This window comes from Sprattus sprattus, assembly GCF_963457725.1.
Source record: "Sprattus sprattus genome assembly, chromosome: 1".
Lineage (NCBI taxonomy): Eukaryota > Metazoa > Chordata > Actinopteri > Clupeiformes > Clupeidae > Sprattus > Sprattus sprattus.
In genome coordinates, this window is record NC_137920.1 from 42865290 (window position 1) to 42892906 (window position 27617).

The 27617-nt window shown below is 43.6% G+C and overlaps 2 protein-coding genes across 3 annotated transcripts in view; one reads left to right on the forward strand and one right to left on the reverse strand.

The window, feature by feature from the left end:
• b4galt4 (UDP-Gal:betaGlcNAc beta 1,4- galactosyltransferase, polypeptide 4) overlaps positions 1-795 on the forward strand; it is a 10624-nt gene extending 9829 nt beyond the window's left edge. Inside the window, exon 9 of the mRNA XM_080833747.1 lies at positions 1-795. This exon is cut by the window's left edge and continues 1541 nt beyond it. The gene's annotated coding sequence lies outside the window, so the exon portion shown is untranslated.
• Positions 796-1324: 529 nt separating this feature from the next.
• On the reverse strand, positions 1325-25619 carry LOC308362310 (U3 small nucleolar RNA-associated protein 14 homolog C). Of its 2 annotated transcripts, none has more exons than XM_080834907.1 (17): positions 25355-25619; positions 24983-25079; positions 24329-24399; positions 24098-24162; positions 23465-23622; positions 22657-22812; positions 22114-22233; positions 21682-21776; positions 20788-20911; positions 20168-20245; positions 12810-13069; positions 5706-5875; positions 5275-5564; positions 4574-4735; positions 3469-3659; positions 3270-3369; positions 1325-1927 (listed from the first exon to the last, which is right to left on the reverse strand). In XM_080834907.1, the coding sequence occupies exons 1-17, from the start codon at positions 25396-25398 to the stop codon at positions 1637-1639; spliced, it is 2472 nt and encodes an 823-aa protein (XP_080691033.1). In that variant the 5' UTR covers positions 25399-25619; the 3' UTR covers positions 1325-1636. The 2 variants fall into 2 exon arrangements, 1 of the variants encoding a protein (XP_080691033.1); XR_013968581.1 differs by having other exon boundaries at positions 1908-1927; positions 3524-3659.
• Between the last annotated feature and the right edge of the window lie 1998 nt (positions 25620-27617).

Consider the following 27617-nt stretch of genomic DNA (forward strand, 5'->3'; position numbering starts at 1 on the left):
GCCATAAAGGCGTAACCATGGAAACGTGTTGATCATTGCCTCCAAAACAGGAAGTCATTTGTAAATTCCATGGAGATTCGTGATTGGTCAGACCGGTCCTAGAAGCCAAGGCTGAGCACACACACACACACACACCCCCATCCGGAGTGTTTCAGCAGACACACACGCATCCACCCAGAGTGTTTCAGCAGACACACACACACACCCACCCTGAGTGTTTCAGCAGACACACACACACACCCTGAGTGTTTCAGCAGACACACACACACACGCACACTTCCAGAGCCAGCTGTGCCTTACTGCATTAGCTCCGCCTCCCAGGAGGTTCCTCATGGAGTAATGTTCTGAGAAGAAGATATTTTATTTAAGTCATATTTATTTGGCCTCCACTTTGAGCCTTAAGTAGGTGTGTGTGTTTGTAGCCCCTAAGCTGCCGATGACTTCAGCTAATACAGCTCTTCAGTTTGGCCTTCTACCAATGTGAACAACAACAACGTTATGTTGCCTGAAATCAGATTTGTATATTATCATAATTAATATTCATAATTTCACAATCTCATAATTTATCACTGGGATCAAGAGATTATGTTTGGGTGAGATCTTTAAGGGAAATTCAAACACCAAAAAATACTTTTGACTTTTGAATCCTTTTCATTAAATGGTATGAGTCTTCATAATGTTTTGAAATCCTAAATATAAATGATTAAAATACACGCTTGAGTAACTGTAGCTTTAAAGTGGAAACTGGAATAACTGGGGAGAGATCACGGGTTGGGACATGTCATGTGTACACATTCAGAGAATTTCATATAATCAAAAGCACTGTAAGGTTGATTTTCTAAATTGTTATTTCCAAATAAATTATTTGCCTGTTGATTAAAACCTGTCTTTGAATAAATGAGCAGATGAGTGTTTGTCTCCTCGAGCAAATTGGGACCATTCTGGTCCCGTCAATAAAGACTCATCACTCTGGTCCTGACTAAAGTCTATCACTCTGGTCCCGTCCATAAAGACTCATCACTCTGGTCCTGACTCAAGACTATCACTAAGTCCAATCTGGTGTCTGCTCAGTTTTCTCGCAACACTGAGGTTACCTAGAGGTCCAGTCTACTGGCTACAGAGTAGAGCTTTACTTACTCAACCCCAGGTGCGGTAGATTAAACATCACCAACTCCCACCAAAGTCCCCAAAACGCCATCAGTTTCTCATCACCCATACCTCCCAAACTTCATCAGTAGATTCATAAAAGAAAACACACACCTAATGACGTGATGTGATGCGTCACAATCTGTTTTAATGATTCACAGCCTGATGTGTACTTTACAGTTTATACCGTTTCTGTGGCAACATAATTCCTTCCCGACACCTTAGACGGACTGAAGATGCAGCACACCACGCCAACTGGAAAACTCCTCTGTGTCCATAGTTACAATCTTCATGTGGGAGGGTTGTCAGTTTGGTGGAAGGGTTCCGGGGTTAATGTCACGGTTAGGGTCAACATACAAACGCCCATCAGAGTCCAGACCATGTTAATATCCACGAGGACACACTTGTTTTCCTATGACTAGGGATGGAGTGTGTGTGTGTGTGTGTGTGTGTGTGTGTGTATGTGTGTGTGTGTGTGTGGGGGGGGGGTTCATTTCTTGTGCTTCTTCTTCTTGGCTCCTGGTCTGTGGTGCCCCCCCCTGCGCTCGCCGTCGCCACCTAGCTGGATGTCAGGGGCGCCGCGGCGCTTGCCTGCCCCTGCCTTAGCCGGCATGACGTCGTCCCGGGAGATGGGCTCGATGATGGACCCCGCCTTCGTCACGATCCGAGGAGCCGTCAGCTTCCTCACGGCCAACTCCGGGTTCCACGTAGAACCGAGAGGGGAACGGATGCTCCGCTCAAACTGGCTAGGGTTCTCAAAGGGGAATGGAAGCTGGCTCACCTGGAGACAGAGGAGAGAGAGAGGAGAAGAGTGAGTGGAGAGAAATATATGGAGAGAGGAGGAGAGAGAGAGATGAGAAGAGTGAGTGAAGAGAAATATGTGGAGAGAGGAGAGAGAGAGATGAGAAGAGTGAGTGAAGAGAAATATGTGGAGAGGTCTCAGTCAAAACAGGCATCATGGGCTGTCAATAGATTGAGGAAAATTATTAAGTAATTAATCGCACATTTTGAAATGTATTAAATCTCATAAATTAATGAGAAATCACTTCAGACAGCGTGTACTTAGACGTGTACTTAGACACTTGTATTAATTGTATTTTTTTTTTTAAACCCAATGGTGCCCCTCAACGGTAAATCGTAAGAATTGTCCCCTGAAGCAATTCAAATCACCTAAATCAGCCCACTGTCCTCAACTATATTGATGGGCCGACGGTCACCGGCAACCCAAATGGTAACCTTTTTACGGACTGGTCTAGTTATTCTCCTAGAGAAGTCGTGGAGTGTGGGTTGGCAACCATCTAACCTGGGACTGCTTTCTGTCAGGTGCTTTGCATTAAGGTGATGACTTAAAGACGAGTTGCTTCTGTGATAGGTTCATACATGAACCGATTATGAAACCATTGGTTACTTTACTGTCCTGTCCATATAAAGGCATTTTTTAAGTTGCGTTAAAATATTGTATCACATTAATCGCTGCCACATTAATCGCAAGATTAACGCGTTAACGTTGACAGCCTTAGTATTTGTACATCTTACTGATTTATTGATTTGACGTGGACATTACAGTAGCATTGAAACTGCAACATCCAATTATGCACAAGCACCAGATGCCCTGTGTTTGGTGTCTGTAGCTAGTATGTGTGACTGTGTGTGTGTGTGTGTGTGTGTGTGTGTGTGCACCAGATGCCCTGTGTTTAGTGTCTGTAGCTAGTGTGTGTGTGTGTGCACCAGATGCCCTGTGTTTGGTGTGTGTGTGTGTGTGTGTGTATCTTGAGCTAATTCTTTTTATTTTTAGTTAAAGTAAAATTATTATTCCATGAATGCCGTTTGTTAAGTGTTCAAAAAGCTGGGCAGGAACTGGCTGGTAAAAAAGGGAACCTTACAGATGTTTTATTTATTACCATCATAGATAAATATACCAGTATTGTATCGTATTTGTGGTATGGTATGTCATAATATTTATGGCAGGTATAGTATCGAAGTCATAATTTTGGTATCGTGACAACCCTACTAAGAAGTTTCTTATTTCTATCATATTATGTTCACAGACGATATGAAGCAATGAGAAGCTTAACGGGAGCAGGAGAGGGGGCGATTGCCCCACCTGCAGTTCCAGCCCTCACCTGGTGGGCGGCGACAGAGGCATCACGCTTCTCTGAAATGATGACGGCCGGAAGCTTCCGGTCTTTCCTGGGGGCAGTAGGCGGAGCTTTCCTCAGGAAGCTGAAAAATGACATCAGCATTAGTACTGTGAGGGAGGTCATATGACAGGTCGAATGACATCACTTCCTGTTGGTCAGCTGACACACGAACACCCCTTACCGACTGCGTTTGCGTTTCTGTTTCTTGGTCTGGATGCCGACCCCGCCCCACTCACCCCAGCCGGGCAGTGATAGGTCGACATCTTTGGGTCGCCCCTCCTGTTCCTGTTTCCGCTTCTCCTTCAGGAAGTCAGAGACGACATCATCTCCTGCAAAAGCCTCACGAATCATGTCTGTCTGTTCGTCCAGCGCCTGAGGATGAAAAGAACAACCATCGTGATCATGTGATCCATGACACGCTCTCTCCGTCTGACCCCTCTAACCTCTTTAGCCTGGGGTCAGGGATAGGGTCAGGGTCAGGGTCGGGGTTAACCCTAGGCATCTAACTTCCCTAACTGATGCTGAATACAAGCTCAGATCTAACTTTCCTAACTGATGCTGGATACAAGCTCAGATCTAACTTTCCTAACTGTTGCCGGGTTTTGGTTTGTTCTCCGTGGAGAAGCATCGGTGTGACATCACCCTCTGACTCGACTGTGGACCAGAATAGGGGTGGGCTGCAGCCCAAAGCAGAGAGAATCTATTTCATTGGTCGGGTGACGGTGCACTCACATTGTTGCGTTGGAATGCGTTAATCCAAAGGATGACTGAGGAGTCTGGCACATGGGGTTGTGTTGATAACGGAGACGTTATAGTGAGATTGACAGGTCAACAAACCAATCAAGCCGCTAACGAGCTGTTTACCTTGTGGGTAGTAGCATACTAACATTAGATAGCTGGCTCACACACCTCGCTAGTCCCCTCAGATGTATTTTTCAGTTACAATAACAGGGTTTTCACATTGTAGTGTCTATTTCCCGGTAACTTAAAAATTTCTAAGCAAAAAAAGTCAAGCAAACCACTTTAAGGTTCAAATACGACCATCTACGGAGTTTGGGGCCGCCATCATTTTTTATTTTTTGAGCTTCGCGCTCTTTAGACGTGAGAATAAATATGATCTGATTGGCTAGCGCCTGTGACACACGGAAGGGATCAGATCCTACATGAGAGCTCTCTCTCTCTCACACACACACACACAAACACACCCACACACTGAAGGGATCAGACCCTATATGCGAGTCAGCCCGCCACCTGTCCTTCCCATAAGATCCATCTCTCACTCTCACCTCATCCTCAGCATCCTCTATGGCCGGCGTTGTCATGAGAACACGGATGTTCCTGGCTTGCTTGGTCAGCACCTGATCTGGGTCGATGACCTTCTTGTGACCTTTCCCCTTAGGGGCGGGGTCATCCACATCATGCCCTGGTGCAGCTCCCTCCAACTCCACCTGGGGCCAACAGAGCAGCAATCATCAACCAATCAGCAGCCACGATACTCAACACACAAGCCATAATCACCCAATCAGCCGACACGATACTCAACACACAAGCAATAATCACCCAATCAGCAGCCACGATACTCAACACACAAGCAATAATCATCCAACCAGCAGCCACGATACTCAACACACAAGCAATAATCATCCAACCAGCAGCCACCATACTCAACACACAGGCAATAATCACCCAATCAGCAGCCATGATACTCAACACACAAGCAATAATCACAAATACACAAACACACACCAATCAGTACACAACCAATAATCAAACGAACACCAATAACCAATTGATAATGATAATTAGTACACAAACGATGATCACACACCACCACACACATACACACACACACACACACACACCTCAATAATCAGACACTTAATCCAAATGTCAATGATGACAGACAGACAGACACCCATCATATCTGACAGATCAGCTAATCATACCACGGGAGCGACAGACAGACATGATGTTCAGCCAATCATACCAAGGGGGCGGTGTCATTGTGAGTCTCTGCCAGTAGCTCCGCCTCCTCTAGCGTGCGGACTCGTGTGGTGTCCTCATCCAGCAGCTCTGCGCAGGAAGCGGGTCTCGCTGTCACCAAGGGTGCAGCACCCTGTTGTCCCTGCTTGGCCAGGCGTCCAAAGAGAGCATTGAGTTCAGATGCAGCTGCTTCATCCATCTGGTCTTCTTCATCTTCATCACCATCACCATCATCATCGCTACCGTCAGCTCTGGATAGGGAGGCTGCGGCAGCTACCGCGGTCTGTGAAGCCTCTGATAGGGGAGAGAGATGTTTTAGCACTTTACCTCAGACCACACACCCACACACACGCAAACACAAACACGCACGCACACACACACCATCACACGCAGGCACGCACACACACACACACACACACGTTTACACACACACACCAGTCGTCTGCCTGGCCTCCTTGTCCTCCTCTTCATCGTTAGTCTTCCTCAGCTGCCGTCGGCGGGCAAACTCTCCCAGCAGCCTCTCCTCCTCCGTCTCCTCCTCCTCCCGCTCTTCTCCCACTTCAACAGCATCCCCTCGTCCCGACATGGAAGCCTCCGGAGTTTCACTACGGTCAAAACAGAGACACAGAGGGACAGAGACACAGATGGACAGAAACACAGACACACAGTAGGACAGACAGACAGACAGAGACACAGACAGACAGAGACACCGACACACAGACGGACAGAGAGACAGATAGACAGAGACACAGACAGACACAGACACACATAGACACAGAGACACAGACACACAGACGGACAGAGACACAGACGGACAGAAACACAGAGACGGAGGGTTAGACGACCTGACAGACACTGGAGGACTAGGCATCAGGCACTACAGTATAGAGCAGGGTGGTCGCGGAGCACTATCCATGGGGCGCGAAAATAGTTTAGATTTTTTTTTTCCCCATTGGTGGGCCGCGGAGCGAGTAACTGATTTTAAATTGATAACAATATTAATTAAGGGCGTCAAAGTTAACGCGTACATCTATGATAATATTGTGGCCGAGATTAATGTGATACAAATATTTTAATGCAGTTGACGCAACTTTGTTTACTTCCGGTGTGCGTTGACCAATGACATTAAACCGGATTGTGCCTGCAATCAGTTAGGCAGGAGTGACCGAGATGGTAGTGAAAGATGTAGAGCTGAGGGATTGTTTGGCGGAAAGTTTCTGTTTAAGAGGCCAAATGACGGAACAATCGACAAATCTAAAGTTGAATGTAGCATTTGTCAAGCTGAATTTAGCTGTCACAGAAGCAACTCGTCTTTAAGTTATCACCTTAATGCAAAAGCACCCGACAGAAAGCAACCCCAGGTTAGATGGTTGCCAATCACACTCCACTACGTTTCTAGGAAAATAACTACCAGTCCGTAAAAAGGTTATCAACGCTGTATCAGTTTGGGTTGGTGGTGACTGTCGGCTCTTCAACATAGTTGAATACGGTGGGCTGACTGAGGTGTTCCGAATTGCTTCAGGGGATAATTGTTACCATTTACCGTCGAGTGGCAGCATTGTGTTTCGCATATATTCCTTTCTTGACGGCGAGAGCACGAAAAAAATACCATTAAACAACAGTGTCTAAAATACACGCTGTCTGAAGTGATTACTTGCAGATGTATCGGATTCGACGGACGTAAGTAAAGTTGCATTAGTGCTGTTTTTGTCAGTTATCATTGGAGTGGTTATTCTTTTCTGTGGACAGCTACCAACTCAAACTGCCCAGGAATGATGGTGCTATTTATGTTGATTATAGATTGCAGCCACAGATTTAAATCATTATTTAAATTATTCTAATCATTATATTGACCTATTTGAACTAGGGCTGGGTATCACTAGGTACCCCACGATACGATAATATCACGATATTTTACCCACGATAACGATAATATCACGATACAGCGATTCTGCGATTATCGATATATTGCAAGACATTTCACCCACGATACATCACGATATCTCTGTCACTGAAGAAATTCAGAATGTATTAATTGCACTGAATCCATTTCACATGAATTACACATGAATTTCACATGAATTGCACGAAAAAACTAGTCTGGGAAATCCCGCCCCTCTTCTCCGGCCAATTTGATTTTGCCTCTGAAAAGGGTCTGGCAAAGATTGCACAGCCGTTCATTACAGCATTCTCAGGATCTCTGGGACCAATCACAAACTGGCTTTTGGCTACCTGGCGCGCCATTGGCGGATTTAAAATAACCACGTCTAGAATCAAAAGCGAAACCTAAGAGAAAAGCACAGCAAACTATAAACTGCTCTCGCGGCTGTCTCGGATGATTTCAAAGGCAAGTTTTCTTTGAAAATAGAACGGAAAGGTTTGAGATGTGTGAAACCCAACATACCTCCACAAGGTCTCACCTGCGGAGGGTCTTCAATTGGAAAAATTTGATTTGATTTTTTATTACACCTAAGATCCAGAGTAAGAAATCCATATCACACCAGCCTTGTTGGCGACAATGTGGTTCACTGAACGCCAATCACACACACATTTTTTGGAGCTGTGGGGGGGTTAAATGTTTTTGGGAAAGGGCACATGCTGTACTTATTGCTGTACTAGGGTATGGAATACCTCTGACATGTACCATCTTGTACTTGGGCCACATTACAGCTGATATACTACCAGAGGATCGGTACTTGACCAAGATACTCCTTACAGCAGCTAGGAAAACAATAACTCGGAACTGGTATAAATCTGAGTCTCCTTCCCAGAATCAGTGGATGGACACTATAAAATAACTTTATGCAATGGAGAGGTTAACTCGTATGCTAGAGTTGAGGCATGACTTGCTTGTAAAGAGGTGGCAAAAGTGGACACTTTATCTATGTTTACAAGGCACATACTAAAAATTTGTAATTTTTATCTACCAATGTACTATCCCACAAGTTGTATGTTTTTTATGTTAATTTTTGCTTTGTTTTGTTTCCTGTCTTTCTTTTCTGTTTTTCTTTCTTATTTTCTGTGTTCTATTGTATGCTCTGTAAATTCAATACAAATCTAAGTGATAAAAAAAAAGAAAATAGAACAGAAACTTGCTCTGAAACAATTCATACAGAAAAAATATGTGTTTGCTTTATTACCGATCGTTGTATCGTTGTATAGTATCGTTGGTCTGATTGGTTAAAGGCGTGTCCAATTACGTGAGTGAAGTGGACCTCCATTTAGTAGTTTGCCAGACTAACTGAGCAAATGAAATGCAGTGAAGGGGCGGGGAATTCCAAGACAACGAAAAAAAAAGAATCAAGAAAAAACAAGTAAAATAAAGTGTACAGCACAGTGTACAGAATGATGCAAAGTAATGCTTCAAAAATATTTTCTGCAAATAACAGAAAATTAGAAAACTAAATAAATGCAGAAAACATATTTCAGTGCTTAGTTATCAACTTTTCTGTAAACAATGGACAGAGTGCTGCTGAACAAGCAGAATCAAATTGTTTTATGAGAGCATTTAACCTATGCTTAGTATTTAACTTCTGTACAATTCAACTACCGTAAATCCTCAAATAGTGGCCGGGGCTTGTATTTACTTAGGCTGCACAGCGCACCGGCCTTTATTTGGGGCAGGCTTGTATTAGGGGCAGGCCTTTATTTCTTACTTATCTTCTGTTATATAATTGTATTATTTAAATAATGGGCATAATTGCAGTAGGCGAATATAATTCATTGCATATGCATTCAACACTTCCTGCACATCGCGTAGCGCTTTAGGTCAGGGTGTGTCAACGTAAAAAATAAACATCGGAGTTATGGTCTCCACTGTCAGTCACGGAGGCAAATATTTCCAAAGCCTTGAATTTAATCATTTTTCTAGACACTCTATTATGCTTATCGCGGACTGAAAACACAGCCGCGGAAAAAATTAAGAGACCACTTCAAAATTATCAGTTTCTCTGGTTTTACTATTTATTGGTATGTGTTAAAGTAAAATGTACATTTTTGTTTTATTCTATAACCTACTGGCAACATTCCTACCAAATTTCAAATAAAAATATTGTCATTTAGATAATTTATTTGCAGAAAAATGACAATTCGTCAAAATAGCGAAAAATATGCAGTGTCTTCAGATCTCGAATAATGCAAAGAAAACAAGCTCATATTCATTTTTAAACTACACAATACTAATGCTTTAACTTAGGAAGAGTTCAGAAATCAATATTTGGTGGAATAACCTTGATTTAAAATCACAACTTTCATGTGTCTTGGCATGCTCTCCACCAGTCTTTCACATTGCCGTTGGGTGACTTTATGCTACTCCTGGCGCAAGAATTCAAGCAGCTCGGCTTCTTTACATGGCTTGTGACCATCCAGCTTCCTCTTGATCACATTTCAGAGGTTTTTTTATGGGATTCAGGTCTCGAAATTGGGCTGGCCATGACAGGGTCCTGATCTGGTGATACTCCATCCACACCTTTACTGGCCTGGCTGTGTGGCATGGAGCATTGCCCTGCTGGAAAAAACACTTCTCAGAGTTGGGGAACATTGTCAGAGCAAAAGGAAGCAAGTTTTTCTTCCGGGACAACGTTGTACTTTGCCTGGCAGAGGTTTGTAAAAGACCATAAGGATTGAACCAAAGCGGACTGGAGGGTCTCCTAGTTCGTCTTCTCTGATGAGTCCAATTTCACAGTAGGTGCGAGACTCTGTGGCTTGTAGGCCTCACCAGGTCTCCGTCTAACCATCAGACGACCATGTGTTGGGCAAAGCTGAAAATTGGACTCATCAGAGAAGACGAACTAGGAGACCATCCAGTCCGCTTTGGTTCAATCCTTATGGTCTTTTACAAACCTCAGCCAGGCAAAGTACAACGTTGTCCCGGAAGAAAAACTTGCTTCCTTTTGCTCTGACAATGTTCCCCAACTCTGAGAAGTGTTTTTTCCAGCAGGGCAATGCTCCATGCCACACAGCCAGGCCAGTAAAGGTGTGGATGGAGTATCACCAGATCAGGACCCTGTCATGGCCAGCCCAATTTCGAGACCTGAATCCCATAAAAAAACTCTGAAATGTGATCAAGAGGAAGATGGATGGTCACAAGCCATGTAAAGAAGCCGAGCTGCTTGAATTCTTGCGCCAGGAGTAGCATAAAGTCACCCAACGGCAATGTGAAAGACTGGTGGAGAGCATGCCAAGACACATGAAAGTTGTGATTTTAAATCAAGGTTATTCCACCAAATATTGATTTCTGAACTCTTCCTAAGTTAAAGCATTAGTATTGTGTAGCTTAGAAATGAATATGAGCTTGTTTTCTTTGCATTATTCGAGATCTGAAGACACTGCATCTTTTTTGCTATTTTGACCAATTGTCATTTTTCTGCAAATAAATGATCTAAATGACAATATTTTTATTTGAAATTTGGTAGGAATGTTGCCAGTAGGTTATAGAATAAAACAAAAATGTACATTTTACTTTAACACATACCAATAAATAGTAAAACCAGAGAAACTGCTAATTTTGAAGTGGTCTCTTAATTTTTTCCGCGGCTGTATATTCAACGAGCTGGTTTTATAATCAGCCTTTCTTTCTTTCTACCTCCACCTGCTAGTCATAGCATTCGTCTCGGGTCAATGTCAAACTTCTTTGCTGCTTTTTCTCCCAAATGTTCTTCAGCAATCAGTATAGACCATCTCTTTGAATTTAATATCAAAGTTACGCAAGTCTATTACTGCTTTATGATCCCTTCTGGAAAAAGTAACCTAGCCAACTAAAACGTTACAGATAAACAACAATAGGCTATACGATACGTGCATTTAGGCTAAACATTCGCCTAGTAGTCCTACGTGAGGAAATTTCTTTTTTTATTGCAAACAGCCCATGAGATTAGCCAACCATATCATATAATATAATATTAAACATGAGGAGAACATGTATTTGTGAAATGCATTCAATTAAATTGTGATGCCTACTTTTGAGCCGACGGACTGATGCTGGTAGGCTACAGTAATATACCGGTAGGCTACTTTATTTTACCCCCGGCTTGTATTCGGGGCCCGGCCTTCATTTGTCCGTATGGACCACGACCCCGGCTACTATCTGAAGCCCGGCTTCTAATTGAATCCCGGCCTTTATATGAGGATTAACGGTAAATCTGTAATGTGTAAACGTTTCAAAACAGCATGTTCTTCTTCAGGAAGAGCAACTGGTCAGCATGCTCAGAGGTGAGACAGCTCCTTTGAGAGCTGATTATGTCACCTGCTGTAGAGAAGACACGTTCCGCAGGTAAAAATGTGAACAAAGATGGCGGACCAACTCCGCTGACGGTCGTGTTTTGTATGTAAATGTACATGTTTTCAGCGTTTTCGCGCTTAGATTTTTCAAAAGTTACCGAGAAATAGACACTGCACTATCCGATAACACCATCATTGTAACCATCAATAATGGTTGATGTGATTTGCGAGGCGTCACTCATCCAACTTTCTAACATCAGCACGTTAGCCTACGTACGTAAGCTACGTAAGTAACCTACGGTATTTCAGCATACTAACGTCTTCTTTTTTTTTCACTGACTGCAGTGGACTTCACTCTAATTCATGAGCGCCCTCATGTGGGGTCTTGAAGTAGTGACTCTGTAGATTAAATCTGTAGCAGGTTTTTGTGAGAGAATCTGTTTAGAACGGCTGTATGTTTATTGTTTAAATATCGATATTTGGCGTCAGCATATCAATAACGTCCCGCAAGACGAAATATCGCGATATGTCGCAATATCGATATTTTGGCACACCCTTAATTTGAACCTATTTGTTTGCATGTCTGAAGCATCACCTATTTTAATTAGGCCTAGATGAGTGGTCCTGTTTGCATGTTCCATCACTTGTTTTGAGTATACATGCTATCTTTTGGGTCTTTTCTGGTTTAATTACCTTGCTTGTTTGCTTTGCACAAATAGGCCTTGGCCTACTGCAATTAAGTTCTCTGTGTGTATTTATGTTGTTTTCTGGTGCACAATACAATTTTGATGCAATATCTAGAGTTAGATTTTCTTTTATTTATTTATTTATAGGCTTCCACCTGTGGCAGGTGCTGATGTTGCTTTTTGTCACACATAACAATTGCTTATTAATTAGAATGAATGGATTATAGATTCAATTAGCCTAATGGAATATAGATTCGCTAAAATAAGCGGGGTGTCTGTTGGGCCCCGACCTGTTACAAATACGAAAAGTTGGGCCTCGGAGTCGAAAAGGTTGGGAACCCCTGGTATAGAGCTCTAATGTTTCTCCCATTGGTGGGCCGCCCAAATGTTTCAAGTTGAAACTAATTTTCCACAAATAACTGATTTTTAGTTGAGAACAATGGGCCTCATTCTCAAAGTGTCTTCTTTAATATTTTCTTCCGAACTTCAAAAGACCAACATAAAAAAAGATTTATTTACATTAGGACATCACAATGCCTCGCAGAATCATGACTATACATCTAAAACATAAGTGTTAATGATACAAATATTCCTCCAAACACTGAGCACCTCCTACATATACAGCACCTCATACCTGTCAGCCACGCCCTTTGGCTCTTCCTGCTCAGCCGTTGTCATGACTACAGCCATCTTCATCCAGGGATTTGCCCCTTCCTTCTGATTGGCCGATGCCTCGTTGACGATGTCGGGCAGTGTCTGGTCGCCACTGAGCAGAGTGGGGTCGCTGTTGGAATCGTCGTCATGGTCACTGTCGTCCTGGAGTTCAGACGATGGGAGGGGCTTGTGGGTGAGCTGGCGGTTGAGTTCAAGCTGTTCGTGCATGGCCTGTCGTGCCTGAGAACACACACAGACGTTTAACACACACACACATATGTTTAACACACACGCAGACACACACACACACACACATGTTTAACCTTTAAGAACGTGGGTTTTAAATTTTTCCAACGTACTCAGTTGGGTGAGTTTTTTTTCTGGTTCCTTCACGAATGTTCTACAGAATGTTCTACAGGAACATTCTACAGTCATTGTCAAGGCTGCAAGGAAATTATAAATGTTTGCCTGATCTGATGTGCTACCTTCACGTTTTTATCAGCAATGCATTCGCTAAAATATTTTACTAATGTCAGACTAACTCAACAAGTGGTTCTTTCTCAATCGTGTGACGTCATCGTAACGACGTAGGCCAACTGGTACGTGCACGTTTGAAACGATGACAACGTCTCCAGCCAGCCACACACGTGGATTTGTCGTTACCCTGCTTGGCACAAACCATTTCCTTTCCATTCCTCTCCTCACATGGCTTCAACAAAGGGTAAGTGATCTTATGACTGATTTATTTATCCAGAAAACCTCAGAGTTGTAATTTAGGCTATAATAGTCTGTCAAACCGTCTGTATGCCAATAGAGCTAGCTAGCGAATGACATGTGTGAATGAAAAACAATACAAACGTGAATACAATCGATGTCGAACAGATTGAAGGCCAATAGAGCTAGCTAGATGTGAAAGAAAATGTGGTCCAGAAAATAAACGTCTTATTACATCCGTTCAACAAACAAGCCCATCCTATTTAGCGCAAATCCACAGCTAGTCAGATGAGGCGAACGAGGAGAAGGTGATTCACGAGGTGATTTTAGTGCACATATCGGAGTATTACTTTGTGAAGCTAATGTAATCAATCCCAAATAGAAGGAGGTTGATTCTGGGGAGATGGTACGTGTCGAACAGTAAATGTGATTTTGTAAATGTATACTGAATTTTGAGGAAAGGTTATTATTTAGGTAATTATTTTTCAAGAGCACTTTTTGATTCATGAAACAAGTAACCCTAATTGTCAGAAGAGGCTAATTACACGTGCTCGTGTCGCACAAACACGTGTGCATGCACACACGCGTGAGCAATGACGATTATCATTTGATTCAATACGTATTGAGACATTAACTTCTCTGTGGGTTTTTTGTTGTCTTCTGCCTCAGGTATTTTCTGGCTGCCTCCTGCACACACAGGGGTTTGACGACACTATCCCCTGTGGCATAGTGGACTTTGCTGGTTGAAGGACTTCACCTCACCCCTCTGCATTTTGGCATCCCTTTTACTTTCCTGGTGGCCTTTTGCCCCTACACCTCATCCCTGCACCGTCCCCCCCCTCCCTTTACACCTCATCCCTGAACCCCCCCCCCCCCCCCCCCTTTGCTGGTTGAAGGACTCCACCTCACACCTCACTCTGAACCCCCCCCCCCCTGATGTTACCTTCAGAGCAGCAGGAGTAGGTAGACTGGGCTCTGTTCAGGTGTTGTAGCTGCAGCTCCACCCTCATCCAACCATGGATTTTACAATTGGTAAGTGGACATATATACAAAATAGTAGAAAACGTCAGACTTGTCATTTATGCAAATCAATGCCTACAGACTTTGCATAGAGCGTTAGGTTGACACCAGTTTTTTGTTGACAAATTGATATCTGTAAAGTAGTTAGTAGGCTACTATCTATTTCAGAGCTTGTTGGAAAACTCACTCCTAAACATAAACCTGAATTTTACTTCGTGTTACTTCTACCGTGTGTTGTCTAATCTCAGATAGACTCAGTTTAGATTTTGGGGAAAAAGGTAAATGGCTAAAAAGTAATGTCTGAAACTGTGAGTTTGAATTGTTTTCCCCCAAATCATTGAATGTGAGCTAAGCATAACAACTATGATAATTGCGCTCTTATTGATAATGATGAATGACAGTTTCAGCATAGTATTTCCAACAGCAAAATATTTAATTAATGGACACACACACACACACACACACACACACACAGGAACAGTAACAATAGAACATTTGATTTGATTTCATCTTTTTTAGGAACAGTACAGTCAAAAGTGCTTCAGGGAGTGGTAATCTTCAAAGCAAGGTGTCACGCACAGTGGTACGTCACAGGGGACACACATATATTTTGTGGCCTGTCGCCGCTGTGGACGCCTGGTAGTTTTTTGGCAGACCCTGCAACGGCGCCTTGATCGGTCACCCTGCTGAGCTGTCTGGGGCACAAGAGACGAAAAATGGCAGGCTGAGAGACGGACAGGGTTGTCCATCGGTGGACGTCCACCATTGGAAGGCCTTCTGGCAGAGTGGAATTGCTCAAGGAGCTGTTGTGCCAAATTCTCTCTGAAGCGAGCGTACGGCATCTCCTGTCTGTTAGCTCACGGTGGACCACATAGCTATTAAACACAGACACATCCAGCACAAAAAAAAATAGCTTCTTGTACCACTTAAATGTTTTCCTGGCGCACTCTACAAAAGTGTTGCGCCTGTCGTAGTTGTCCACAGCGCCCATATTTTTATTATAGTCCCGCACACAGAGGGGTTTGGTGATGGTTTCCCCTGTGGCATAGTTGACTTTGCCAGTCGGCACCATGCCCTCGCAGTGTACTGTGGACAGAGTATGCACATCTCGCTTGTCATGCCATTTTGTAGCGAGAATATCCCCGTTGTGGAAGGACTCAACCTCACCCCTCTGCATTCTGTCCATAAATTTTGGCATCCCTTTCCTGTTGGACCTCACTGTACCACAGGCACCCGTTCCATGGTGTAAAAGATGGGAAAAAAGGGAAGGACTGGAATACCAGTTGTCTATGTACAAAATATGGCCCTTGCCATAAAAAGGATTCATCAATGCATGGACGACTGACCCCGACATTCCCAGACCCCTGATGGTAGTGACATCAGTTGATTTACCGGTGTATATGATGAGGTCCTGAACATACCCTGTTTTTACATCACATAACACAAATAGTTTTATTCCAAAGCGATGACGTTTGGATGGAATAAATTGTTTAAAAGAAAGCCTTCCCTTCCACTTTACCATTGACTCATCAATACACAAATTTTGGTGGGGGTAAAAAATCTGATTAAAATTTTGAATAATTAGGGTCAAAACCGAACGAATTTTCTGTAGGGGGTCAGGAGACGTTGTTGGTGTAAAATGAAGGGCTCTCATTAGGAGGAGGAAGCGGTCCTGGGAAAAAATGGTGCCAAAGAATGGAGTCAGGAGCATTGGGTTGGTAGTAAAATAATCTCTGACATTTTGCTTTTTCACCAGACCCATGAGGAACAGAACAGAGAAGGCGGCGTACATCTCTGCCACAGATGTATCCACCCATTTCGCTAGCTTCCCAGCATTATTGAACTGTTCCCTTAGTGACTGGGCATAGCCGTTGGTTTCAGTCACTATAGATTGTAGAGTTGAGGGGGAGACAAACATTTTAAAACATTCTACCTTGGTGGTATTTACTGGCTGCCTCCTCAACCCTGACAACTGCCCTGAAAACTGGATGGCTTTTGGCCTGAAGTCCCCCTTCCTCCAAGAAAATACCTCGCTGTCCTCTGGCTCTGGGGCTTCATCAAGGGCCGTCAGGTTCTCCGGCAGATCCTCCTCATCCGATGACTGCTCGTCCGCTTCATTTAGCGCTGGCTCATCAGCAGCATCTTCACCCACGTCTAAAAAGATCTCCCTGATTTCCTCGTCCGTGAGCTGGCGTCTTTTTGGTCTTCCGGACATGTCCACTTTCTATAATTTAATCTATGTTGTTTTATTAATAACTTTAGATAATGTTTGCGTAGCTTCAATGTTCGTGTTTATTCTGAAGAATGAATGAATGAGATGCCGGGTGTTGTGACAGTCGCTTCAAACTGTGGATGCGCTCATATTGCGCAAATAAAGTTGCAATTATAATGGGACAAGTTGAAGGTGTCTGCGTAGTTATTGTGCATGAATGATACGGAGGATGTAGGGAGTAAAGTTTACTGAGCTGTCAGTTGGGGAGCCGCTCAGAGTGAGGTAGCTCGTGGATTTAGCACATATCTGATTCAGAGCACGCGAAATTCAGAGCTCATTAGGGCGTACTTAGCAGCTATTCTACGTACCACATTTGGCTGAAATGTTTAATCCTACGAACCCTCGTTGAACGTGAGATTTCCCTTGATGCTAAGTAATGTAACACAAATCAGTCGTTTCACTGTTTTATTGTGCTTGGCAATGACGGACTACCAGTACTGTGGTAAGACACTGGCTATGAAACCAGCGAACTCCCTCGAGGTAAAGCACTTGCCATGCATAGTCGAGTACCACACAAGCATTCATTTGTTTACTCGGTGTAACTTTTGTAATCATGTAATCATTACAAAAGTTACACCGAGTAAACAAAATGATAACAAGCTCATGTGGAGAGATTGTTCTCCTTCAGTCAATGTTAGCTCGTGTTAGCAATTGACCCATAGCAGGGGCGGAGTGGGACACAAAAATCCACCGGGACTATTCTGACTGCACCGGCCCACAACGTGCCCAACCCATCCCCTTCACCTCCCATATATCAACTTCACAAACAATTATTGTTAGATTTAGTGTTGATGTGTATGGAAAGCCAAAAATGACATAATTAAAAATAAATACATATGTAAAAATGTGAGTCATAAATAAATAAAATGACTAAAAATGCACCAAAGAAAAGCATTAGAAAAAATATATCATGCAGTTATGTGAATGGAAATGGAAAATTAGTCCTTTTTATTTACTGTTACATTTATTTACGCTTACATTTATTCCCAAATACATTTCTTCCTCCTTTTATTTTTCTATTTATTTACACATTTTTTACCGTACTATTTCCCGTACCGTATTTATTTCTTCTCGCGCCTTTTTACATTTCTTTCTCCTTCATTTACATTTCTGGCTGCATTTATTTCTGGCTGCATTTATTTCCGTATTCATTCTTGTCTCAGTATGCAAATGAGGTGGGCTATCATTGGCCAGCGCACCGTCTCTCTCATTGGTCGAGCTGCTTACCCCACTCTCCCCTAGCTCTGTATTCTTATAACCAAAGCTATGCAAGCTAACCAGCTAACTCACGTTAGTCACCTTCACACACACATATCACCTTCTTCACACACACTGAATATACCCAAGCTGTCAACCTTAACGTATGAGGTTTATCGTTTTGCTTGCCATGGTTCAGTTTGTTTAGCTAACGGAAGCTAAGCAGTGCACAGTTAGTTTAGCTAACGGAAGCTAACCAAGTTAAACAGTGCACCGTTAGTTTAGCTAACAGAAGCTAAGCAAGTTAACCACAACCAGTGCACATCAGCAGTTGAGATCCTTGTCCGCTCTCGTCAGCTCGGTTGTAACGTGAACTGCAGGACGTGATAGCTTTTGCAGAGCTTTGTCAACACAATATTCCCCCTAATGACAAGTGAGAAAAAAAATCGCTGGATTTGTCACCCAAACCCATGAAATCAGGCCACACATAACGTGAGGATTGTAATAACTCTAAGGCAATGTGTGCAGCTCTTTAACTTTCTCAAAAAGTTGATAGATAGTCTCTTTATTGATCCCTCGTGGAAATGAACTGTCGTGCATCTACAATGAAAGTACTATACACCAAAGCTATAAAATGAGACGTTTGCGTCCCCTATTTTGTTGCTACATCCCACTGCACAACAGGTAGCGGGCATCTTGGCGTATTGTAGCGAGCGAGCAGGGTAAGAAATCTGGAGTCAAGGTCTCAGCCACATAGACATCCTATTACGCTCAGCCATCTCTGCGGAGCCTCGAAGCTCCCTCGCCACCATACTCCAAGTGATCGGTGGATTCATTAAAACAAATTGTGATTCAAATTGCATCAAAATAGCTTTCAATCTTTTCCGATCTCTCCATACAGCTTTTCAGTTCTCACCAACACTTGGGCCAGAGGCCTAGCGAGACCAATGAGCGACACGGTGCGCTGGCCAATGATAGCCCACCTCATTTGCATACTGAGACAAGAATGAATACGGAAATAAATGCAGCCAGAAATAAATGCAGCCAGAAATGTAAATGAAGGAGAAAGAAATGTAAAAAGGCGCGAGAAGAAATAAATACGGTACGGGAAATAGTACGGTAAAAAATGTGTAAATAAATAGAAAAATAAAAGGAGGAAGAAATGTATTTGGGAATAAATGTAAGCGTAAATAAATGTAACAGTAAATAAAAAGGACTCATTTTCCATTTCCATTCACATAACTGCATGATATATTTTTTCTAATGCTTTTCTTTGGTGCATTTTTAGTCATTTTATTTATTTATGACTCACATTTTTACATATATATTTATTTTTAATTATGTCATTTTTGGCTTTCCATAGATGTGTGGGTGACAGACATGTGTATTTGTATATGTACATTTATGGAAATACGGAACAAATCGCGTCCCGTATTGGCTCAAATTTCCCATGAGCCCTTGCTAAGACCATTGTACGTAAATGTATGAGCAAAAAAAACGAATTAAAACGCTGCCAATTTTTATTTGTGGTCATGAAAGTTATGTAGCGTCTGAATAAAAAGAATTACATCAATATAGGAGGCTAAACAAAAACAGTAGGCTAGATTAATGAGAGTGAGTTTAACATCCATCATGAGTGAAATATAGAGAGACAAAAAGTGGTATAAATATTTGTTGGACCATTACGATGAGTAACTCCGAAAAGTCACGGTGCTCCCGATGGCCACTCCGCCACTGACCCATAGTGCTAGCCCACACACAGTCATTGTTGCGCACCCATTGGAATACTCGTGTAGCTACATTCTAAACACACTGGTGTGACCGTACGTTTTTACGGAAAATCAGCGGCCGTCACACCATTGTGTCCGTACGTTCTTAAAGGTTAACACGCGCACAGACACACATGTTTAACACACGCACAGACACACACATGTTTAACACACATGTTTAACACACGCACAAACACACGCACACACACACACACACACACACACACACACACACACACAAACGTTTAACACATCGCACAGACACACACACGTTTCACACACACACACACAGCGGTAACACACACACACTGTTAACACACATTCAAACAGAACAACCATCCACACACAGGCAGCATACACACTCACCCCCAGGTCGTATTTGGCCATGATGACTCTGGACTTGGCCCATTTCCCGCTGTTCTGATGCTTCAGAGACATGCGCTCCTGCGAGAGAGAGAGAGGGAGAGAGAGAGAGACAGAGAGAGACAGAGAGAGAGAGGGGAGAAAAGGGAGACATTAATGCCACACTAACTGGTAATACTGAAAGAAGCCCAATAAATGCAAAACAAAGAAATCACTCCACCAATCACTACAGCAATCACATTTAAATCAATGGAACTTCTTTTTTTATTTGAAATGTTTAAATCAATCGAACTTTGCGGGCTGGATAAAATTGCTTGGGGGGGCCGGAATTGGCCCACGCCTGGGTTTGAGACCCCTGCACTAGAGCAATCTGCAGTGTAGAAAACAGTGTATTGTCAATTGTTTGCTAAAGTCCAGTCAGATTCCATAAAATGCAAATAAAAATCGAAAAGTATAAACCTCAATTTTGTAAACCCAAAGTCATAATGACTTACGTGTATCCTCCCTCTTTCTCTCCCTTCCTCCCTCCCTCTACCCTGTCTGTCTCCACTACACTGTCTCTTTCTCCTGCCTCTATCCTACCTGTCTGTCTGTCTGCCTGCCTGTCTGCATCATTCTCTCACCTCTATCCGTTTTTTCTCCATATTCTGCAGTTCCTCCATGGCCCTCTCGGGGTCACTCTTGCACAGGTCCTCAAACTCCTTCAGGAAGGCTTTCCTCTTGGCCTTCTGCTGCACCTTATGGTACCTGACATATTTCACACACACATTTAACACACACCAACACACAAATTAAACACACCTCCCCCTCACACAACAATGGACAATAATGAATGCATTTGTGAAACTAAAATCATGTTATGCCACTACACACACTAGTGACCGCCCATAACTCTCTGCTATTGGTCAACTTAAATCAACCACCACCCACCCCTGCTAGTTAGCGTGTGCTAGTCTGTATGCTAGTTAGTGTGTGCTTGCCTGTATGCTAGTAAGTGTGTGCTTGCCTGTATGCTAGTTAGTGTGTGCTTGCCTGTATGCTAGTTAGTGTGTGCTTGCCTGTATGCTAGTTAGCGTGTGCTTGCCTGTATGCTAGTTAGTGTGTGCTTGCCTGTATGCTAGTTAGTGTGTGCTTGCCTGTATGCAAGTAAGCGTATGCTTGCCTGTATGCTAGTTGGTGTGTGCTTGCCTGTATCCTAGTAAGCATGTGCTTGCCTGTATGATAGTTAGTGTGTGCTTGCCTGTATGCTAGTTAGTGTGTGCTTGCCTGTATGCTAGTTAGTGTGTGCTTGCCTGTATCCTAGTTAGCATGTGCTTGCCTGTATGCTAGTTAGCGTGTGCTTGCCTGTATGCTGGTTGGGAAATAAAGCAGATGTGTGTTTTTGCATTAGCACCTCAGTCAAGTCTGCTCTTCCTCTTTCTCTCTCTTCATCTATTTCCCCCAGATCAACTCTTTGACCCCTGACCCCGGTTGCACACACACACACCCCCCCTATGACATCACTGGGTTGCACTCACTTCTTGCTCTTGATCTTGCTCCCCCTCTTGGCTTTGGCCTCGTAGTAGGACTGCAGCGCTCGAGCCTTCTGAAGCTCTGCACGACGCAACTGAGCCTGGGGAGAACAAAATCACAACAGCAACAACAACATTAAACACAGCATCAACATTTAACACAAACACCAAAACAAGGTTACACATTAACCACAACATTAAACACAGCAACAAAAAAAATGTTAAACACAACAATATCAAACAGAACAACAACGTCAAATTCAACATTAAACATCAAAACATAACAACTTCAACGTCGCACACAACACAAAAAAGAGATAGACACACACAGACAGAGTTAGAGTGCGAGACAGACAGACAGACAGACAGACACACACAGACAGACAGACAGACAGACACACACAGACAGACAGACAGAGACACACACAGGCCCCCCACCTCCTCCAGACTCATGGCTTGGAGCTGCGCCTCCTCCACGGGGGTCAACACGGGGTCAAAGGTCGGCTGCCGGTGGGCGTGAAGCAGAGCAAACACCTCCTGCTCCAGTGGCGTCTGAGTCTGATCAATACACATCAGTCAATCAACCAATTAATGAATCAATTAAAGATTCAATCAATCAATCAATGAATTAATACACATTAATCAACCAACCAACCAAAAATACAGCGTCTGAATCTGATCAATGATGTGTGATGATTTCACCTGTGTAGGCGTGTGTGTGTATCTGTGTACATAAGTTTGAGTGTCTCTGAGTGTATCCGTATATATGCAAGTGTGTGAGCGCGTGTGTGTGTGTACATCCGTACGAGTGAGAGCATGTGTGTTTGTGATTCCTTGTGTGAGCATGTGTGTTAGAGTGTGAGCCCGTGTGAGCGCGTGTGTGCGTGCGTGTGTGTGTGTGCGTGTGTGTGTGTGTGAGCGTGTGAGTTGTGTGTGTGAGTTAGCGTGCGTGTGTGCGCGTGTGTGTGAGCGTGTGTGTACCTTCCAGCTGGTGACGAGTTGCTCCATGCGTCTGGGCCTGGCAGGCTGCTGGTTGAGGGGGAAGAAGAGCTGCTCTGCCCTCTGCTGGTGGACTATGGTACTCTCCCAACGCGAGACCTCCTTGGACGCCTTCTCAAACGCCGCCTCACGCTGGATCTGCACGTGAGCACAGAGAAGACGAGCTGAGATTAGATCCACAGACAGACCGACGGACGGACGGACGGACGGACGGACGGACGGACGGACAGACAGACAGACAGACAGACAGACAGACAGACAGACAGACAGACAGACAGACAGACAGACAGACAGACAGACAGACAGACAGACAGGACAGACAGACAGACAGGACAGACAGATCCATTCACATAGACAGACAGACAGACTGATCGATCCATTCACATAAACAGACAGACAGACAGATCAAAAGACAGACTGATCGATCGATTAACATAAACAGACAGACAGACAGATCAAAAGACAGACAGAAAATCAAATAGAGAGACAGAGGGAAAAATTTACAGAAAGAGTCAAATAGATATACAGATAGACAGATAATGAAACAAATAGAAAGACAGAAAGTTAGATAGATAGACACACAGATATATAGATAGATAAAGAGACAGATAAAGAAATAAAAGATATAGACAGACAGACAGAGAGACAGACGGACAGGTGGATAGATAGATAGACACACAGATATAAAGATAAACAAACAGATAGACCGATAAAGAGACAGACAGGCAGACAGAGAGACAGAGAGAGAGACAGACAGACAGACAGACAGGTGGATAGATGAGATAAGTACTTTTTCTGTCTGCTGGTGGCTCAGGGGAAGCTCCAGAGTAGCCTGTTGTTTCTCCAGGTTCTTCAGCTGTCTGTGAGTCTTCGTCAGGGTTCCATCGGTTCTGGAAGCTTCCGTCGCAGAACTCAGCAGATCTGAGAGCGCCACCTTCTCGCCCGCACCTAACAGGGAGGAATTCCCCAACAGACACAATTACGGTCCGAACTCCCGGTCAAGATTATCAAGAGTCACAATTACGGTCCGAACTCCAGGGCAAGATTAACAAGAGTCACAGTTACGGTCTGAACTCCAGGTCAAGATTATAAAGAGTCACAATTACGGTCCGAACTCCAGGTCAAGATTATCAAGAGTCACAATTACGGTCCGAACTCCAGGTCAATATTAACAAGAGTCACGGTTACGGTCCGAACTCCAGGTCTAGATAAACAAGAGTCACAGTTACGGTCCGAACTCCAGGTCTAGATAAACAAGAGTCACAGTTACGGTCCGAACTCCAGGTCAAGATCATAGAGTCTTAAATCACTGACTCATCATCTGTCTGCTCCACATGTCCATGTCTTTCATCTCCTACTGATCTCAACAGCCAGCCAAATGAAAACCCTTTACAGAAGAGGGGAAATCTAGTTCTGCTTTTACCCTCTGCGTTGACGCCAAACTCTGACACCTGCAGGCTGGCCTCAGACCTTTCGTTCATCTTCTTCCTGAAAGCAAGACAGATCACACACACACACACACACACACACACACACACACACAGTTACAGAGGCTACCTGAAAACTAATGTGTTCCCCAGATATAACACTGCCCCCATGATGACAATCCCAGGTTCAGTGGTAGTGACAGATGGTTGCCATGGAGACGCCTTACCTCCTCCGGCCCCCCAGTCCGCTGATGGCCTCCAGGAGTTTGATGTGTGTGCGCTCATCGTCGCCGGCATCCTGTGTACAAGCACACCGCCCGTTACCAACACAGAGACCCAAGACAACCGCCACGTTACCAACACAGAGACCCAATCAAACCGCCCGGTTACCAACACAGAGACCCAATCACACCGCCCCGTTACCAACACAGAGACCCAATCAAACCCATCCTCTCTGTACAGCTTAGAGCCAACACACCCCGGCTAGCGGTTATCAATGTTAGCATTTACTAGCAGAAGATAGTGAAAGGCTTGCACACTGACCATGTTCCCAGGGATCACATGTATGAAAAGTTAACAGAAAATGAAGTGTGGAAATAAAGGAAAGCAGACATAGAGGCTAGTGTGTTTGGTCTGAGCCTCTGGTCGCATATCCCACAGACACGTCTCCACTACTGACCATCAGAACAAGAGCACAGACACAATACTCAGCGATAAAACAACCAACCAAAAGACCGATGCCTATTGATTTTACACAGCCAAACAGTAAGTCCACAGTACACTACCTGCTGTTAAACACTCAAAGACACTGCACAGTTCCATCTGGCTGGCATCCATTTCATACACAATCAACTGATATAAAGAGACCAAATCTCTCCTACCTCATCCTCACTCGCACTCATGATGTTCTCGTTATCTGGAAGGAAATCTTCATCGCTCTCCACCTCCTCGTCCATTGCGCTGACACTGGCGGCTTTGCTGAGGATGTATGGATAGAATGTTAGGAGTAATCCCTAATTTAAAGACCATTTACCATATAAATCACACAATTGCAATAACCGAATAGCGTGCGAATTACTCCATGAAGACCAATTCTTAATCTAAAAAATAACTAACGTTAAGTCTGCAAGAGTTTTAGTGACGTTTAAACATAGCGTTAACAGTATTGCACGTTCACGTAAACTGGCGAGTTCACGTCTGCAGTCCAGTTGGTGCCAGTGATTCCGCAAGGACAATAACTTTAAACTTCAAACCTTGCTAAGTCAAATGTGACTGATTTCTTCTTGGTTTTGGCCATAGTAAACCACGTGTGCAAATAAACTTCCCGACAGCTGTGGTACCCAACGACTCCTCTTCTCTCAGACTGGAATGTGTTTGCGAAGAAGGTAACTCTCTAACGTCGTTAACTACAGGATATGGTTTTCGTAGAGTTTATTCATTGAGAATGTCCATTAAAGATTAGACTTTATTTTTTCTTTATGATGTAAACTCCACCACCGAAGTTGCCATGCTGTTTCTCTTTCCCCTACAGTTCCGGGGCGATAAGATGACGTTTCACGCCAGCGTACCGGAAGTTGTACCCCCCTCTCCCCCAGATTAGTTATCACAAAGGCTCATTACTGCCGCGCTGTGGTCTGAAGAGAAAGTTCGTCTATAGGACACATTTTCTTGCGGAAAGAGTGAACTCAGGAAAGTGAACCTGTCACTTCGACGGGGTCCTCACAAACTGAGTGACCGTGCAAGAAGGAGACTAGTAAGAGAGGCCACCAATAGACCTATGACTACTCTGAAGGAGTTTCAAGCTTCAGCAGTTGAGATTGGAGAAACTCTGCATACAACTGTTGCCTGGGTTCTTCACCAATCAAAGCTTTATGGAAGAGAGCCACTGTTGAAAAACAGGGTCGACTACAGTTCGCCAAAAGGCATGTGGGAGTCTCCATGGTCAAGTGGAAGAAGGTTCTGTGGTTTGATGAGACCAAAGTGGAGCATTTTTTCAAAAGTGGCTCTCTTCCATGAAGCTTTGATTGGTGAAGAACCAAGGCAACAGTGGTTGTATGCAGAGTCTCTCCCATACCAGATGCTGAAGCTTGAAACTTCTTCAGAGTAGTCATATACCCCTTTTCCACCAAAGCTGGCTCTGGGCTGGTGCTTATGCGGTTCGGTGCTGGTTCTTATCTTGGAACCGGCTCGCTTTTCCACCGACTGAGAGCCAGAGTAGGGCTAGCTACGTCTTTAAATCACGTCATACGCCTCCGTTGTCCTAACTGAACATTTTCGAATGTTTTGACATGTTACTAGTTATTCACGAGTGGTTTTCTTCCAGGGAGAAAGCAAACAAATGTCGATAAAACTTCTATTGTGTTTCATTTTTTAATACCATGCAGTACCATACAAGCTTAAGTTAATGTTCTGTTTACTTGGCAATGGGTTTTCTATATTTTCCCACGTAGATCAAACGACTGACGGGAGTTGACTAGCTACAACTGATATGCTTACTAGTTGCCATAACTGTAGCAATACCTCACGGCAGCTAGCTAGCAAGCTGCTACATGAATTTTGTTTATGTTTTCAAGTGGCACGTCTTCTTCAGTACAAACAATACAAAATCAGCAGAACATTACGGTGTCAGTTAATGATACAACTACGGGTTTTCTATTTCCTCACGTAGATCAAACGAAAGGCAATGCAACTCATGATGGTTGACTAGCATAACAACTGTAGCAGTACCTCAAGGCAGGTAGTGCTAGTTAGCTAACTGCTACACAAACTTGCTAGGTCAACAGCTAATTTTAAGTGTGATAACAAACACAAAAAACAAGTCCGATTGAAAGAGTCAATGTATACTAGGCAGACAAACCAAAACATTTTGATGAATGAAAGCTTTCTTTATTATTTTTAATTTGTTATTTGGTCTGTTGTCCTTGGATTTTTCATTTACGTTTTCACCGTTTTCACTCAGTTGACGGTGGGGAAAAAATGGCGGCGGATATTTCTGTTTCTGGTGGGGTAGCTCCGCCCATAACCCAGGGACGAACCGCGACGTCACTGGTTCTTGTTTTCTGGCCCACCTAAAAGTTGGTGCTGAGTTGGAACCTGTTTTTTGGAACCGGAGCCAGGTTTTTTTCGGTGGAAAACCAAAGAGCCCAGAACCAGCCCGGAACCAGCCCAGAACCAGCTTTGGTGGAAAAGGGGTAATAGGTGTCTTGGTGGCCTCTCTTACTAGTCTGAGAATGGAGAATGGAGAAAAAGGAATGAATTACAATTATTTATTACAAATTACAAAAAAAGATGCCAAGCGACGGGCACTGAAAAGTGCAAACAAATGAACCATGAGATGATTTTATCAAACTCTGGCCATAAGATCATACAGTATATCTAACTCTGGCCGAGAGCAGGCCAAGGTGTTAGAGTATATGTTTAGTTAGGCGTAAGTGTATATGCATACGTTTAGTTAGGCGTAAGTGTATATATGTTTACTGTGTAAAAAGCAACACAGACAACTGTTTTAATTTGATT